General features: G+C 63.8%; 1 protein-coding gene across 4 annotated transcripts in view; it reads right to left on the bottom strand.

Annotated features, from left to right (window-relative positions):
- Window positions 1-17,027, bottom strand: part of INF2 (inverted formin 2) — a 30,851-nt gene that overhangs the window by 12,885 nt on the left and 939 nt on the right. For 2 of the 4 annotated variants that reach the window (XM_065906856.1, XM_065906854.1), the window contains exons 1-6: window positions 7,842-8,013; window positions 4,746-5,145; window positions 3,402-3,517; window positions 3,174-3,333; window positions 2,735-2,768; window positions 1,785-1,926 (exon numbers count right to left, since the gene is read on the bottom strand). In XM_065906856.1, coding sequence (XP_065762928.1) covers window positions 1,785-1,926; window positions 2,735-2,768; window positions 3,174-3,333; window positions 3,402-3,517; window positions 4,746-5,145; window positions 7,842-7,928 — 939 coding nt within the window. In that variant the 5' untranslated portion in view covers window positions 7,929-8,013. Of the gene's footprint in view, window positions 1-1,784; window positions 1,927-2,734; window positions 2,769-3,173; window positions 3,334-3,401; window positions 3,518-4,745; window positions 5,146-7,841; window positions 8,014-17,027 lie in introns of those variants that run through there. The other 2 variants (XM_065906853.1, XM_065906857.1) reach the window with 2 other exon arrangements.

Here is a 17,027-nt window from a genome sequence, read left to right as displayed (position 1 = left end):
AGCGCCCCTGCCCAGGGTGACAGCCCCAACGTCTCCAGCTGTTTCTGGATGGCCCCTGCAGACCCTGGCCCCTGGCTGAGTCACCGGGTTCAGTGAAAACAGGACCTGGCAAGGATATACAATGGAAAAAAGACAACCGCTTTAACAAGTGGTGCTGGGAAAACTGGTCAACCACTTGTAAAAGAATGAAACTAGAACACTTTCTAACACCATACACAAAAATAAACTCAAAATGGATTAAAGATCTAAATGTAAGACCAGAAACTATAAAACTCCTAGAGGAGAACATAGGCAGAACCCTCTCTGACATGAATCACAGCAGAATCCTCTATGACCCACCTCCCAGAATATTGGAAATAAAAGCAAAAATAAACAAATGGGACCTAATGAAAATTAAAAGCTTTTGCACAACAAAGGAAACTATAAGTAAGGTGAAAAGACAGCCCTCAGATTGGGAGAAAATAATAGCAAATGAGGAAACAGACAAAGGATTAATCTCAAAAATATACAAGCAACTCCTGCAGCTCAATTCCAGAAAAATAAATGACCCAATCAAAAAATGGGCCAAAGAACTAAACAGACATTTCTCCAAAGAAGACATACAGATGGCTAACAAACACATGAAAAGATGCTCCACATCACTCATTATCAGAGAAATGCAAATCAAAACCACAATGAGGTACCATTACACGCCAGTCAGGATGGCTGCAATCCAAGTCTACAAGCAATAAATGCTGGAGAGGGTGTGGAGAAAAGGGAACCCTCTTACACTGTTGGTGGGAATGCAAACTAGTACAGCCACTATGGAGAACAGTGTGGAGATTTCTTAAAAAACTGGAAATAGAACTGCCATATGACCCAGCAATCCCACTTCTGGGCATACACACCGAGGAAACCAGATCTGAAAGAGACACGTGCACCGCAGTGTTCATCGCAGCACTGTTTATAATAGCCAGGACATGGAAGCCACCTAGATGCCCATCAGCAGATGAATGGATAAGGAAGCATGGTACATATACACCATGGAATATTACTCAGCCATTAAAAAGAATTCATTTGATCAGTTCTAATGAGATGGATGAAACTGGAGCCCATTATACAGAGTGAGGTAAGCCAGAAAGATAAAGAACATTACAGCATACTAACACATATATACGGAATTTAGAAAGATGGTAACGATGGCCCTATATGCAGGGCAGAAGAAGAGACGCAGAAGTACAGAACAGACTTTTGAACTCTGTGGGAGAAGATGAGGGTGGGATGTTTCGAAAGAACAGCTTGCATATTATCTGTGGTGAACCAGACCACCAGCCCAGGTGGGAGGCATGAGTCAAGTGCTCGGACCTGGTGGGCTGGGAAGACCCAGAGGAGTCGGGTGGAGAGGGAGGTGGGATGGGGGACCGGGATGGGGAAGTCGTGTAACTCTATGGTGATTCATATCAATGTATGACAAAACCCACTGAAAAATAAAAAATTAAAAATTAAAAAAAACAAAAACAAACAAACAAACAAAAAAAACAGGACCTGGGCTGGATTGGAACTCAGCTCCGTCTCAGCCTCTCACTCGTCCCAGCGTCCCCTCGAACCACCCCACAGGGGCCGGGCTGCTGGGCCACGGACCGTGCAGCCACGCTGTCCTGCTGGGGCCCCGCCCCAGGCTCGGAGTGCGGCTCCGGAGCTCCCCGAGGCCCAGTAGGGCGGGGTGTGACCGGGTCAGGACATGCGGCCCCTCTTGAGCCCTGGGCCCCCCCCGAGTCCCGGGAGGTGCTGCCCACCGCACACACCTTGTGGAAGAGCGCGGAGAAGACCTCCTGGTGGCTGTTGATGTCGATGCCACCGAAGACCCGCAGCAGCTCCTCCTCGTCCTCGGCCTTGGCCTCCCTGAAGGCCTCGAGCTGGATCAGCAGGTCCCCGTCCTCCAGGTCTCTGGGGTGGGTGGGAAGCGGGAGGCCGGGGACTTCAGCTGGCTGCCCCCCACCCCCGCCACCTCCTCCCTGGACAGACACGCAGACCACCCCGAGCAGGGCCTGTGGCTGCCACAGTGGGGGCGGGGGGCACTACAGTCGGTCGGGTGGGCTTCTCCGGTCAGCTCCATGCCCCTTGGGACAGGAAGCGTGAGTTCCCACACTCGCAGGGAGAGAGGGCGCGGCTGTGCCGCGTGGGGCGCAGGGCGGAGGGCAGGGGGGCACCAAGGCCCCTGAGGGCCCGCCGAGCCTCGGCGCTGGTCTGAGCTGGGTGCTGGGCCCACGAAGGCCAGCCCCGACCTGTCCTCGAATCCAGCAGGCCTCTCTCCGCTGAGGCCAGTTCAGCACCAGTCATGTCGGCTGGGAGCCTCCTCGTGGGGTGGCCCCCGCCCTCTGCCCTGGGGGGAACATGGTCCTGGTAAGGACCAGGATGGGGTTCTCAGCTACACGGGCTTCTTTAAACGTCGACTGATAAATAGTGCAAGTGTGTGCCGTGCGACATCTGGGACACACGCTGACAGAACGGTCTGGGTACACTCCAGTTTAACCGGGCGTCCTGCGTTAAACCTGGGGACCCTGGCTCTAGGCCAGCTGCCGGCCGCTGGGGGAAGTTCCGCCCAACGGCCCGTCCAGCTAGGGATGGCAGGCCGGGTCCTCTCACTGGGCCTGGCCCCAGAAGGCGTGGCCTGTCGGGGCTACTCCGGGAAGCCGCCTCCCCGCCCACCTGGAGGTGCTGCTCGGGAGCCGGGGGGAGGTGCGTGGGGACTCACCGCAGCCGCGTCAGGACGTCCAGCAGCTGCAGTCCTGGGAAGGGACAGGGGGTCACCGGCACATGGGACGCCTTCCCCTCCGCCCTGCCCCGGGCTCACTCCCACCACCCACAGCGCCGAGCTTGTGGGGCAGGAGGGGAACCCGCTCCCTCGGGTTGCCGGAGCCACGGGCTCTGGGAAGCCCACCCTGGACACACGTGGTGCAGCCAGTGGGGCCAGACCGACGTCGGCCGGCCCGCCCGCCTCCCTTCACGCGGCAGCCTAGCACCGAGATCCCTCCAGCGCTACCGTCCAGGGGTCCTGAGGCCCTGCGTCCACTGAAGGGAGCAGGAGGGCAGGAGGCTTCCCCGGCCCAAGCAGAGCCCGCCCCCGGGGCCCTGGAGAGGGGCGAGGGGCATCGCCCCAGGAGCGAGCAGCGTGGGGCCGAGGTCAAGGTTACCGATGAACTCGCTGCGTAGCTGGGCGCGGGTGCGGACGTCCTCGGGGCCGAGGATGATGGCGTTGACCACGCTGAGCAGGGTGGCCACGTAGGGCACGTTCTCGCTGTCCCAGAGCTCGCTCATGATGACGCTGAAGCGGTACCTCTGGCCGCACACCGTCTGCGGGGACGGGGGCAGGGGTCAGCGTGCCCCCGGCTCCGGCCTGGCCCCCGCCACGTGCGGCTCACCTTGTAATGGTCCAGGGCGTCCAGGGTCAGGGCGTGGCCCTCGGCCGAGTAGATGCACAGGGCAGCCAGCAGCTCAAACACCTGCTTCTTGACCATCATGTTGGACGTGTCCAGAGCTGCCAGGGGTAGGGGGCCTCTCAGAGGGCTCGGGGCCCCTCCTCCCAGTCCCGCCCCCCTCCGCCTGCACCTACTGCCCGGCCGGGGCTCCCACCCTGCAGCTGCCAACTTGCTGGGCTGGCAGAAACGAGGGCCCACCGCCACATCAGGCACTGGTCTCTGAACATGCTGGCCACCCCCAGGACCCCCGGAAGGGGTGTGGAGGCAGGCACGGCCCCAGTCACTGGGGTTCTACTCCCGATGGCCCTCAGTTCTAAGTTGGGGGCTCTCTGCGGGCTCTGGGCCCAAGGCCCACACGGGCACCCCTCCCAGTGCTGAGCCCATGTTTTCTCCAAACTTAGAGCAACCGTGTTTACGACTGACAGCCCACGAGGCCTCCTTGTCCCCGTGGGCCCCTGCCTCCCACCGCATTCCCGGAGCTGGGGACGCTCTGGGGGTGTCTCTTGGCTGACCCTGCTGAGACTAAGGCACAAAGGACTCCACAGACTGCAGCAGCGGGCCTGGGCCGGGTGATCTCTGGTTCACTCGCCCACATGGGCCCTGCCCGCCCTGGAGCCCCAGGCACCAGTGGGGGCAGCGCGGCCTGGCAGGCGGAGCGTGCAGTGACCACTGTCCACCAAGGGCCGCCTGGGGTCTCCCCCAGGTTGGGGGCTAAGTCTGGCCACAGCATGGCGAGACTCCCTGAAAGAGGTGACAGCGAGTCCAAGCTCGGAGGGTGAGCAGGACTCGGCTGGCACATGTGGGCACCACAGCCTGAGTGGGGGAGGAGGCTGGAGGGCGTGGAGGGGGAGGCGCCCCCAGGAGGCCAGTGCAGAGGCGGGGGTGGGGGTGGAGACTGACGCCCGCAGTGGGGCCCAGACCTGAGGAGCTGAGCCCCGGCTGAGGCCGAGGAGCTCGAAACCAGGCGGAGTGGAAGGGGGGCCCCCTCAGCTGGACGTGAGTTTCTGATCCAGGTGACTCTGACTGCCACGGTGTGGACGGGGGCCTCAAGGGCAGAGAAGACTCAGGCTGGGGCACAGCCTGGACTAGCACCCGGCTAGGCGGAAACGCAGGGGAAGTCAGAGCAGGGCGGGCGACTAGGTGCAGCTGGCGGAGGATCACGGCTGCACAGCGCCCCGGCTCCGGACGTGGGCAGACGGGAAACTGGCTCCTCCAGGAAGCCGTTCCCGCGCCTGCCGGCCGGCCGGCCCCCACCCCCACCCATGCGCGCACCCGCCCGGGCCTCACCCAGGGAGAGCTGGCGCACGTAGGCCTGGTTGCTGAGGATGTACTGGATGCCCTCCCGGGAGTTCATGACGGCGCGCACACAGCTGACGCACGTGAGCTGCAGCAGCGCGTCGGCGATGCGGGCCACGCCACGGCCCGACAGGCGCGCCAGGGCCTCCAGCAGCAGGTCCAGGCCGCTCTGCTCCAGGAACTGCACCATCCAGCCGCCGTCGCTGCTCTCCAGACGCTTGCGCAGCCCCGAGTAGTTGACCACGGAGGGCACCTGCAGCAGCCGGATGCAGAGCTCGGGCTCGGCGCTCTCCAGGTTGGCCTCCGTGGGGTCCGAGTCCTGCGGCCCCAGCTTCTCCTTCAGTGCCGCCCACTTGCGCTGGGCGCCCTCCTTCACTGACATCTTGCTCAGCTGCAGGTGGGAGGAGATGGGTGTGAGCACCAGGGCCTACAGGGCACCCGCGGCCCAGCGGGGCCAGTTGGTGTCCCCTGCTCCGTGGTTCCACCTGCCGACTGGGGACTCGCCTGCTGATGCTCTGCGGACCCGCTGTGCTGGCGATCCCTCAACCCGCCAGGCTCCCCTGTGCCAAGCGCCTCTTACACCCATGCCGTCTCGGTCGTCATGGCGACCAAGGAGGCCGCACCCCTGCCCTGACGGTAGGAGGCCTCACTGGTAGGAAGGCCGCTGCCCCATGGTGCTCAGGCAGAGAAATGGTCTCCGGGGCTCCTTCACCTGGGCCCAGGGTGCTCCCTGCCCAGTGGACAGGCCCAGAGGCGGATAGTAGTGTGGGCGGGGACAATTCCACACCCGGGGCATTTCCAGACTGCCCACGGCACCAGGAATGTGGCTGGCTCCAGGGTCATGTCCAATGCCCACTCAGTTCTAGGCAAGACCAGGGCCCTTCGGGGAGCAGCCCTGCCAGGCCCCAGCTCCTGTGGGCCTCACTTTGTCAGTCAGGGGGCAGGGACCAGCGTCCCCCAGGCCCGGGGCTCTCGGACACTGACCAAGGATGTCCTCGGACACGGACACAGGAAGTCTGATTGCTGCCCAGAGAACATCCCCCAGAGGGTCGGGGGTGGCCCAGGCCAGAACATTCCCAAAGGCTCCCTTCTCAGAACAGAACAGTGGGGACAGGTGGCAAGTCTCTCTGTGCCATCACTATAGCCGGTCAAGTCCCTCTCCTCGGGCCCGGGGCTGTGATGTGGGCCCCAACCCGAGCTCCGGGACTGGCCCAGAGGGTCAGCGGTGGCCCAGGCTCTTCTGTGACCATGTATGGTCTTATATTTAGCGTGTGAGCAGGGCAGCGTGGAGCTGCTGGGCTGGAGGCCCAGGGGGCAGGGGACAGCGACACCACCACACCTCATGCCAGGGGGCCTCACGCTGGCACTGCCCACCCTGACCTCTGACCTCCCACCACCCGGAGAAGGGCACGGTACGCCCCCCCCCCCACTTCACAGGAGGGAAAGGGAGGCGGCACCAGGGAAGCCGGGTCACGAACGTGCCCAGGGTCCCAGACATGGAAATGGCAGAGTGAGGCTGGACGCCAGAAGGTGGCCTGGGACCCTTGAGAGGCTGGCGCCCACTGTGGCATCACCCTAAGGGCTGCTGGTCCTGGCCAGTTACGGGGGAGACCCCAGGGACCAGCTGGGGTGATGCAGGAGACAGGTTGAGGGGGCCAATGGCCCAGGTGCCGATGCCCGGCGGGGCTCGGGGTCCCCAGCACTCGCTGTTCACTCCTGGAGGCTCCCCCCAAACTGTGTGAGGGTCTTGGGTGTCCTCCCTTGTGAATTAGACAGACGGGCCCCTGGGCCAGGCAGCTGATGTTTGTCAAATGGGAGTAGAACTGAAATTTTGTCCTCAGTCTGACATGAACGACGCCTGTTTCCCTTCCTCCAGTGATATGGAGGGATGAACTAGCAGTGGGCAATCTGCGGCAGCAAAAATAGACATGAGGCTTTTCTTAAATAGAAATGAGACTTTCCTGATAAACAAGGAAAATAAGGAGACAATGAACAGGCTGGGGAAAAAGCGTAAACAGGCCAGTTTAAAAATCTTAGTTATTCTTTAACTGTTGCTACTAACAAACACTCGTAGGTAGACTTGTCCTCAGCAGAGCTAATTACTCTGTGACTTCACGCGAATTGGACTCTGTATGCGGCATTATTCTCCCCTTACACTCTCTTGCTGTTGTTGCTTTAGTAGCTTAGTTATGTCTGACTCTTTGCAGTCCCATGGACTGTAGCCCGCCATGCTCCTCTCTCCATGGAATTCTCCAGGCAAGAAAACTGGAGTGGGTTGCAATTTCCTTCTCCAAGGGATGTTCCTGACCCAGGAATCAAACCCTGGTCTCCTGCCTTGGCAGGTGGATCCTTTACCCCTGAGCCCCACACCCTCTTGTAGCATTCTACATTTCAAAAAGAAGATCTGGAGTCGATAACTTCAGGGACACCAGACTTGGTGATGTCAGCTGAGTTGCCTGATGTCAGCTGTGACCATTTTGAAACTTTGCAAAAGAAAGGAAGAAAAAAAAAAAAAAGGCAAGACCTTCATGAGGTTTCAAAACCCCTCCCTCTTCCTGAGAGCAGGGCAGTGTTTTTGAGGGAATAGCCTACTGTGTTTCCCTTTTGTCTGCAAATAGTAAAGCTGCCCTTTTCTCTTTCCACCAAACTCTGCCTCCGTATTTCTGTTCGGCATCAGTGGACAGGGAGCCAAGATTTTGGCCACACCTGAGTTTCCGGAGTCTCCCCCACCCCCTAGGGGCCTCCTGGCATTTCAGCAGCCCCTCGTCTGTCTGCAGGGGGTCCCCCATCCGTCATCCTTCCCCCTTCCCTGCAGGACCCCTGGGTCCTCCCAGGAGGCAGACTGGCTGGGGGCGGGGAGGGCGCTGACCACTGTGTCCAGCTCCGGCCCTCTCAGCCGACCCTGGCTGATCTGCTTGTTCTGGCTGAGCCTCGGGTCTGGCTGCTGCAGCAGTTGGGCGGGTGGGGGGGATGCGGGGTGTCCTCCAGCCCTCCCTCAGGGGCCCCTGCGGCCTGGGGCCTGTACTGGACCTGGCCCGCCCCACGACTGCAAGGTTTAACCCACCCTCCAGGCCCCCAGGCACTCACCCAGACACGCAGGACCTTCCGGCTGCCTCTGCCCACCCAGGCTGGGCCCTGCCTCGGGCTGCCCCCTGCATTCCCCTGGCTTCTCATCGCTGCTGCCCACTGAAGCCCCCAGCTGCCCCTCCCAGGCAGCTTCGCGGTGTGGGGGCGGGGCACTCCCACCAGCACTGTGAAGAGCCAGGAGTACAGACAGACAGACCTCCGCACACACGGCCACCCGCCGTGGGTGCCGCTGCTTAAGGAGCACCCAGAGCTGACCCTCCCTTCCTGCCCCCGCCTCCCCTGGCCTGAGGCCCCGGCTGCCTGGCACAGGCTGGGCGGACACAGAGGAACTCTCCCAGGCCAGCACTCTGGCATCCAAGTGCGTCTCCAGCCAAGAGCCCCAGGGGTCCCCTGACGCGGAGAAACAAGCTCCCAGAGGCCACCCATCATCAGAGCTGCCCCTCCGGTGCTGCCCAGTTTTCCCCACATGCCCCTAATTCCCGGAGCCACAGGCTCACTGCCCCAAAAGACCCCCCAAAGGGGAGCCCCCGGGTCTGAGGGGAGGGGAGCACCGCTGGTGACCAGCCCAGCCTGCCCACCTGTCCGCCTGGTCCTAGGCCCTGTGTCCTGCAGCTGAGCTGCCCTGGCTGTCCGCTCCCCACCCCCCCAGCTCATGGAGGCACTGGGCGGGTCAGAGAGGGTGCACAGGGCCCCACTGGCCACGGCCCACATGGCCCAGCGAGCACGGCGCATCTAGCTGGGAGAGCGAGCTCAGCTAGGGACCCAGAGGCTCACGTGGGTGACTTTTCTCCCTCTGTGATGCCCACCAGGTTGCCAGCCTCATCCAGGGTCCACCTGGTCAGGCCCCAGGCCAACAACATCTTCCTAGAAACGTTCCAACCGCTTTTCAGGATAAAGAGTGAATATACAAATGGACCTCAGCCAGATCACATACGGAACTCTGACCCACAGCTGCAGCCAGCAGACCAGAACACCCGGCCGTCCCCACAGGAAGCAGCCCAGGACCCAGCGCACTCCCTGTGGGCCAGACCTGACAGATGTCAGGCCTCTATCTCCAGCGACAGCCCCGGAAGCCCTACGATGGCCCTGGGACATCCCCCCACGGCCCAGGCTTCATCAGTAACCCACAGCTTCCTGGGCTTTGTCCTCGCTTCCCACTGAGGACCAGAGAAAGCTGGACAGGACAGGACCTCGCCCAGCCATCGCGTGGGGGCCCACGTCTCCTCAGTCGAGCAGCTCCAGCCCTGCAGCCCCCACCAGCACCCGGGAAGCCCCATCCTGTAAAGCAGCTTTCTATACACAGAAAATAGTTTAACATAGTAATGCGTGTCATATAGTCAAGTGTGTGTAGGTAGCGTCCTATGTATTTAGTAACCACACGGCAGTGATTTCCTGGCTGCCCCGATTCCAAACAAACAGCTTTGCCTGCTCCCTTCTGGGTGGTGACTGAGCATCTCTGCAGGGAACACTGGAGGGGCTCAAGGAGGGAACCAAGGTTTACCCTCTCAGGAGCACAGGCTGTGGGCGACGGCCCTTGGGGACGACGCAGGGACCCCGGGGAGGGTCCCTGGAGGTCCTCCCCGCTGTGGGAGGCAGCGAGCCAGAAGGCGGGCTGCAGCAGGTTTTCATACTGAAGCTGATCCTGGCGGGCACAGGGCGAGCGCGCCGGGTTCTCACGGCTGCTGTCATTCAGTCCGTGGGATGCCCGGCTCTCAGCCCTGGCCCTGCTCAGCCCCGGCCTGCCCTGTCCACGGGCTGAGCGCCCACCCTGCAGCCAGGCCGGGCGCAGAGACCAGAGCTCCGACGGGCGGGGCCCCGGCTATGCTCGGGGCGGGGCCAAGGCCCGGGGGGGCGGGGCTGCGGTTCAGTTCCGGGCGGGGCCGAGGGGCGGAGCTGAGGCTGAGTCTGGGCGGCCCCGGGGGCGGGGCCTCGGCTCTGTTCTGGGCGGGGCCGAGGGGCGGAGCTGAGGCTGAGTCTGGGCGGCCCCTCGGCTCTGTTCTGGGCGGGGCCGAGGCTGAGTCTGGGCGGCCCCGGGGGCGGGGCCTCGGCTCTGTCCTGGGCGGGGCCCCACCGGGCGGGGTCCTAAGCTCAGGAATGTGTTCCCGGCGCTCCGGGCTCCCTCAGGCGAGGGGCGTGGCCAGCCCGCCAAGGGTAGGGCCTGCGCAGGAATTTGGAATCAGCACCGCAGGCTGAAAAAGTCTGGGGTTCCCAGGGTCCAAGTTCAAGAGGCTCAGGCCAGACCCTGTACCGTGGGCAACTGAAAGGTCGGGAGCTTCAGCACCTCTTCTGTCCTCCAAGCAGTCCGCCCCACCCCGCACCGAAACTACAGCGGACAAAGGGAAGGGCCCTTTGCAGGGAAGGGCCCTTTGCAGGGAAAGCCCCTGAGGCTCTGACATTAGTGGGACGTTGCCCATAGATCCTTAGCGTTCATCTTTTTTCTTCCATTAACGTGGGGTGTCCTCTGGAAAGGGGTCATGCCTTCCCCTTCCGACTGGGACTCTGGAAGATAGCGTCTCCCTCTGAGCTTTCCCAGGGTCCACTCACTGATCTGGGTGTCCTGCTCACCGGCATCACCCAGCCCACACAGATGCCACCTCCTCAGACACCCATCCGGCTCTCCTGCGCATGGCCAGCCTGGCATGGTGATGCTGGCCCCTCCACCCGGGTGCCCTTGTTACCTGGGCAGTGTGCTGACCGACAGGAAGCCGTTACCCCTGCCTACAATAATCAGTCAAACTGTGTGTGTGTGTGTGTGTGTGTGTGTGTGTGTGTGTGTGTGTGTGTAGCAGGGGGCAGGGTCAAACTCGGCCTCCCAGATCCCCGAGACCAGCCCCTGCAGATGGAGAAACTGACCCTGGCAGACACTGAGCTGTGTCCTGGACACACATTGAGCTGTGGCTGGGAGGCCCTGGAGGGGTCCAGGGCCCACTGGGCTTCAAGCGGCCTGGTGGGTGGGCCGCCCAGCCGCGGGCCTGAGCCTCTCACCTTGTGGAGGTGGGTGAGGTTTTCTGTTCTGCAGTCCCTGTTGGTGAGGGGTTGCAGGGTGGGGGGTCTCGGGCTGGGGCGGGAACTAGGGCTAAGGAAGGCACCTGTGATGGGGAACGGTTGCTCGCAGCTGGGGAGACAGCTTGGGGCAGCCCTGCCGGCCGGCATCAGCGCTGAGCTGGGGTGCTGCTGGGCCCACAGCCAGCAAGGCTGGGGGCGGGGCGCACAGAGTGAGCTGTCTCCCCCCTGGGTGGGCGGTAAACCGTCAGGAGCGGGGTTCCGGAACTGGGAGGCAGGGGCTGCCACACAGTATTTTTAGCTTCTACAAAACCAAAATTTTTCCACTGCCTGGCAACTCTTGGATCACATTCCTGGCAGCTCCCTGGAGCCCAGGGGCAGCCCAGGCCCTGCCTGGTGGGAGGGGGAGCTGAGGCTGCCCTGCCATGACCCCCTGTCTCCCTCCTTTCCAGAATCTCGGCTTCACTGTGTCATCTTCACCAGGCCCCGAGCCCTCTGGGGATCTCAACTGACCTGTGTGGGCCACCCGCTTCGGGCTCGTCCCAGGCAGGGGGTCCTGCAGACAGGGGCCCTCGGGGAAGTGACTGAGTGTCCGCCCACCGCCCACCCGTGCCTGGGGGCAGGGCACAAGGCCTCGGGCACGCAGGGTCCTACGGCTCCCTGCCCACCTCCTGTCCACACAGTTCTCCTGCCCACTGCCACCTGTGTCTCCAGGATGGGGTGCGAGGCTTCTGCCTCCCGAGCCTCACTGCGCGTGAGGAGGCCGGCCAGCCACCGCAGCACCCAGCAGCAGGAGAGAGGGGCAGGGGAGGCAGGTGGGCACCAAGACATCCGGGGCAGCGCCGAACTGCAAAACAGAGACGACCGCCAGGAGGCCGGCTGCACTGTGTGGGATTCCAACCACCTGAAATGGGGTGTGTCACACAGGACACACGCCAGACACTGGGAGAGGCTGCGTCCAGGGGGAATGCGGTCATTTCACAATGAGAAAGGAGCCTGCAAGCACAGGGGCAGAAGGGGGCCAGCGGCATCTCACAGGGAGAACTGGGCTCCGAGCAGGTCTGTCCCAGCTCGGTCACCAGGGGTGAAAGGCAGAGCCAGGAGCCGGGTCTCCTGTGCTGTGAGTGGAGAAGGATCGGGGCCAGGGCGGGCTGTGCCAAGAGCCGGGGGACACGAGTGGTCAGGGGAGCCAGGCCGGGGCTCGGTCCCTGGTGCCCCAGGATCTGGGTCAGGTTGGGGTGGTGATAGACACAGACCTCCACGAACCCCACCCTTCTCGTTACAAGCAGGAGTCAGTGGGGGCCCCGGAGGGCGCCCCTGTAGGGGCCTGACTCGACAGGAAACACTCGCCACTGGGGGTGGGGTGGTGCCGCCCCTGTGCTGGGGGCGCTGGGAGAAGGGTCCACCCTGCACTGGGCGCTGCGGGTGTCGGGTTTGGGGAATGGGCTTGAGGGGTCTGGGAGTCCCCCGCCCCCAGGATGAGCCGGCTCGGGTTCAGGTGCAGGGGGAGGACAGGAAGGGTGGAGGCAGCCACACCAGGAAGCCCAGCTTTCGCTTCCACCTGCCCTGCGGGCTCACGGCGACCGCGTCTGTCCTCGCCTTCCGCTGGCACCTGCTCTCTGGGCTCAGTGCTCCAGGTGCACAAGCTGGGCTAACGGGGAGCGCCCAGAGGCCTGGCCGCCTCTGCCTGTCTCGGGTTCTGGTCGAGCTTCCAGAGCCTGAGGCTGGAAGGGTGGGGAGCGGCTCGGGGGCCGACTGGGACAGTGATCCCTACCGCCACCCCTTATTGCTGAGTCAGCTGCGGCGCTCGAGGGAAGTGATGTGTGCAGGCCCGCGGTTAGAGGGTGAGAGGGTGAGGAACTCCGCGGCGCCCCGAGGGGCAAGGTGTCTGGCCACAGCGTCCACCTGCAGGCTCTGCTGGGCCGCACACAGACCCGAGGCTTGTCACCAGCATCCCCCCTGCCCGGGTTCCGTCCCTGAAGAGCAGACACAGCTCAGAACAGGAAGCCTCGGGTCCCTCCCCTGGCCCCTGCACCATGCAGGAAAGGCCACTCGGGGGATCCGCAGAGTTGGGTAAAGGAGGGGTCAGGCCAGCTTCGGTCACTGATCACCCTGCTCCTGTCTTGGAGTCTCGGGGTTGGATGTGAAGGCCACCACTGCCCGCCCCAGGGGACCCCCCACCCGCAGCCCCGCCTCTCCTGTGTCCCTGGTCCAGGCTGCCTGCCCAGAGGAGGGAGAACAAAGCAGCAGGCTTGGGGGGGTGGGGAGGGCCAGCCTGCAGAGCCTGGCACCACCAGGAGCTGTGGCCAGGCCCCGGGGGCAGGGGACAGCTCAGGTTCCAGCTAAGACCAGGCTCTGCTGCTTGACCAGCCATGTTCCTTGGGCACGGGCCTCAGGACCTCTGGGCCCTGACTCCTGTCTTCACCCAGGGATAAGCAAGTTGATGCCACCCCTCCCCCAATCTGCCAACAGATCCACGGATGCCATCTGCAAAGCAGGCCCGCCACTGCCAGAAAGCGCTGGGCCCCACTGCCCGCCAGTCCACTGCACCCGACACCTCCTGGGCCGGGTCCCTGGGTGACACTGCGCTGGAGCGGTCACCACTTCCTCGGCCCCTACTCAGCGTTCCTGGGCCTCCCGAGCCACGCAGCCGGCGCCAGCAGCCCGACCGAACCAGGCAAGCAGGATCCTGAGTGCCGGGCATGAGACGCTGCGTGCTGTTCCTTGCCAGGCACCGAGGGCCAGGCCCATCCTGGGCTTGGTTTTCACATCTGTAAAATGGCCAGGATGTTGTCCAGGGAGCTGGGTTGGCTGAGCCAAATCCGCCTGCGCAGGGCCGGGCCTGCCTGGCCAGCAAGGCCCCTTCTGGCCAGCTCCCCCCTCCTCTCAGAGGTGGCCGCCCAGGTCCTGGCCGTCCGTCCGTCACTGCCGCCTCCATCTGGACGGCCTGGTCCTGCCCCTGGGGGATAGCCTGGAAGCACGGGGGCGGGGTGGGGGGCACGGGTGTCCCCAAAGTGGGCAGCAGCTGATCTGGGCACCCCGGGCTGGTGTTCTCAGGCCATTCACGCTCGTGCACGTGGGGCGGCAGAGCCAGGCAGGAAAGGGGACGGCCAGCGCCCCCTCCCACCCTGGGGCCCGGTCAAGAGCAGATGTCTGCTTCCTGGCTGCAGTGCGCGGGCGGCCGTGCAGAGCTGTGCATGAGCAGAAACGGGGACGTTGGCACAGGCGCATGGGTGAAGGGAGGCAGGCTGAACACCGAGGCCGCATCCCAGGGCCCCAGAGGACCCGGCGCCAGGCCAGGCGGGGAGACCGAGACCCCCTCACCCAGTTGGGCAGGGCCCACGGTGGCGTCCACGCCCAGACCCACTGGCATCGGCAGGGATCAAGGCCAAGCTCAGGGACGGAGCAGTGCCTGCCCCAGCCGTGGGGTCTGCTGGGACAGCGTGTGTACGCGGGTGTGGTGGGGGGCCCGGAACTGCCAGGGGCTGAGCTGGCCTCTGCCCACAGCAGCCCAGTGCGAACTCCGAGGAGCCCCAGGAAATCAACACACAGGACGCTTGATGCGGGCAGAGTGGAACGGCCCTCTCTGCCTCCCTGACCCACAGCGCACACCTTTGATGCTAGGTCTCAGCGGCACCATCTGCAGAATGGGTGCAAAACATGCTCTCCTGCACCTCCCCAAGCGTGTTTTCAGGCTGGCCTCCCATCTAAGGAGGGCTCTGCTCGATGGCCCCAGCTGAGTGGGCCTCCCAGCAGTGCAGTCCGCAAAGCCCCTGCTGGGGGTCTGCCTTTCCTGTTGGGTGGGCCCAGGCACAGCGTCGTGGGAGCAGGTGGTCCCCTGGTCCACCCTCCTTCCCCGTCAGGCCCCAGGGTGCTCTGATGGGGACTCAGCTCGCCAAGTGGGGGGCTGGAGGGTGCAGGGTTAGCCCATGAGCTGGGGGATGACTGGCAGGGCCTTCAGGAGCTGCAGCTGGAAAAAGCAGAGGCAAGGGAGGGCCGGGGAGGATGGGGGCTGCAGGAAAGGGGCCTCGCCCTCGCCCTTGGCCCCTTGGTCTTCAGACAGCTCAGGGGGGGCCCTCCACCCGTGCCTGCCCCTCCCCCACTCCTAAGAGGGTCCGCTGCTTCGAAGAACCTGTGGCCCCTGGCGTCCAGTGCCGCCATCTGCCTGCAAGGACTGCTGGGCTCTGGAGTCACACGGGGGGGGAGGGGTGCCCTGAGGGTGGGCCAGCACCTGCCTCCCACTGCAGGCCCAGGGGCAGGGGGCGCTGCTCGGCCAGGACAAAGCTCCCCCAGCTCCCAGAGCGTCGGAGCCGGGACCCTGAGGCGGCTGCACCCACGTGCCTGCTGTTCCCGTGGGGACTGCGGGAGTGACGAGGGGCAGGGGGACAGCCCTGGCCTCCAGGTGCTGGCTCCCCGGGGCTGGCCACTTCTCTCCCGCTTGGGGCAGTGCCTCCCCATGCCCAGCATGGTGAACACAGCGCTCCAGCCCCTGCAGAGGCTGGTGCACACAGTAGGGGCTTTGTAGGCACCTCTTTCCAGGACGGCGTGCCCTGATCCTGTCAACCAACCACCCTGTCTCGGCCTCCTCTTCCGTGAAACAGGACCAACCCTCACCCGGGGGCGTGACAGTCAGAGAGCGGATGGGGACATTCAGACCAGTTCACCAACTCCTCTCCTCCGTTTGTTCGGCCCACAGACCCTTGGGCCGCGGCGGGGACTTCACCTCTGGGTTCCTCCTCTCACCGCCTTCACAGGCCAGGGGCTCGAGTCCACCTCTGGGCACACCTCTGCCCGGGTCCACGCCAGGCCAGCTGGTCATGCCTGCACGCAGGGCCTTGCCCTCTCACCGCCCAGTCTCCATCCCTCCCTCCCACCACCTTCACGAACCCGATCACTTCCCCAAACCGGGAAACAACTGCACTTTGACGAAAGGCAAACGGAATCTATTCAGGGCACAGCTTCCCGGCCCGGACTAAGGGGGAGGTGTGTGCAATTAGCTCCGACAGCCCCGTCAGCGCCTCCACGCAGCGGGGGCCTCACCTGGAGGTTAACCCTCTGCCACCAAAGAGCAGAGCCTTCGGGGGACCAGCCAGCTGCGTGGGTCACGGGAGGGCAGCCCCACCGGTCACCTGGGTTCATGCCAGCACCCCCTCCACCCGCACCTGCCCTGATGATCTGTCAGCTCCGAACTGGGTGCTGGCAGCTCCTAGGAGGGTGGCAGTGGCCGGGAGGGGCTGACGGTACCAACCGGGCTTTCAGCAAAAAGTTGGTGCTGGGCGGGAGAGCGGTGGGAACAGTGTGAGCTCTCAGACTCCAGACTGGGACCCAAGGCCCTCGCAGTGGGTGCAGGAGGGCAGCAGCACGCACGCTAACCCCCCTCCGTAACCCCCCCCCCCCGCCCCTGCCCTGGGCAGCAATGCCAGGGAATCTAGGGGTTTGCTTCAGGTCCCCGACTCCTCCACTGCTGGGCGGTGGAGGAGGTCCGGGTCTGAGCCACCGTCCCCACCCTGAGGGTGAAGATAGGGAAACTGAGGCCTGTGAAGGCCATAGTCCTGGCCAGTTCCCACTGCCAGAGGGAGAAAGGGGAAGGGCTGGTGGGGAGGGGACTTCCCAACCCAGGATCCTGCATGGGTGTGCCGACCTCTGGCCTTGTTCCTGATTCCTGGCTGCAAGGGTTTGGCCATCACAGGGCCTCTGACTCCTCGTGTGTCCGAGTGGGAGGGGCAGCCTGGGGCCCTGTGTCACAGAGCCTCAGGGGTCAGGCGGGCACAGCCAGGGGTGGGGGGCGGCACAGATTCCCTCCTAAGGTTGTGGTCACTCCCCAGGTTCTTCCCCAGGAAAGGGGTCCCAGGATGGGACTGGAGGAGCAGGGCCAGACTGCCAGCCCCACTCCGGAGGACAGAGGGCAGGGACGGGGGCTCACGCCCGCAAGGCCTTCCTGAGGGGTGCCCAGGCCCCCTGCGCCCACCTGCTCCCGGGCAGCTACAGACCCTGCAGCTCAGACGGGCCGCAGGCCACCGCGTGCCTCGTGTCACCAGGGCGGCAGACGCGAAAATGAAGTTTATTTTCCCAACTGTGGCTGATTCATGGTCAGGATGTGGCAGCCGCAAGGCGGGTAAAACCTGCCGGCACTGGGAAGGGCGGCGGCCCTGCCGGCCCTCGGCCCACCACTCGCGGGCAGCG

The sequence above is a fragment of the Muntiacus reevesi genome, chromosome 15, assembly GCF_963930625.1.
Source record: "Muntiacus reevesi chromosome 15, mMunRee1.1, whole genome shotgun sequence".
NCBI classification, from domain to species: domain Eukaryota; kingdom Metazoa; phylum Chordata; class Mammalia; order Artiodactyla; family Cervidae; genus Muntiacus; species Muntiacus reevesi.
The sequence above is the reverse complement of the archived record's forward strand: the minus strand, read 5'-3'. Positions and strand labels throughout refer to the sequence as shown.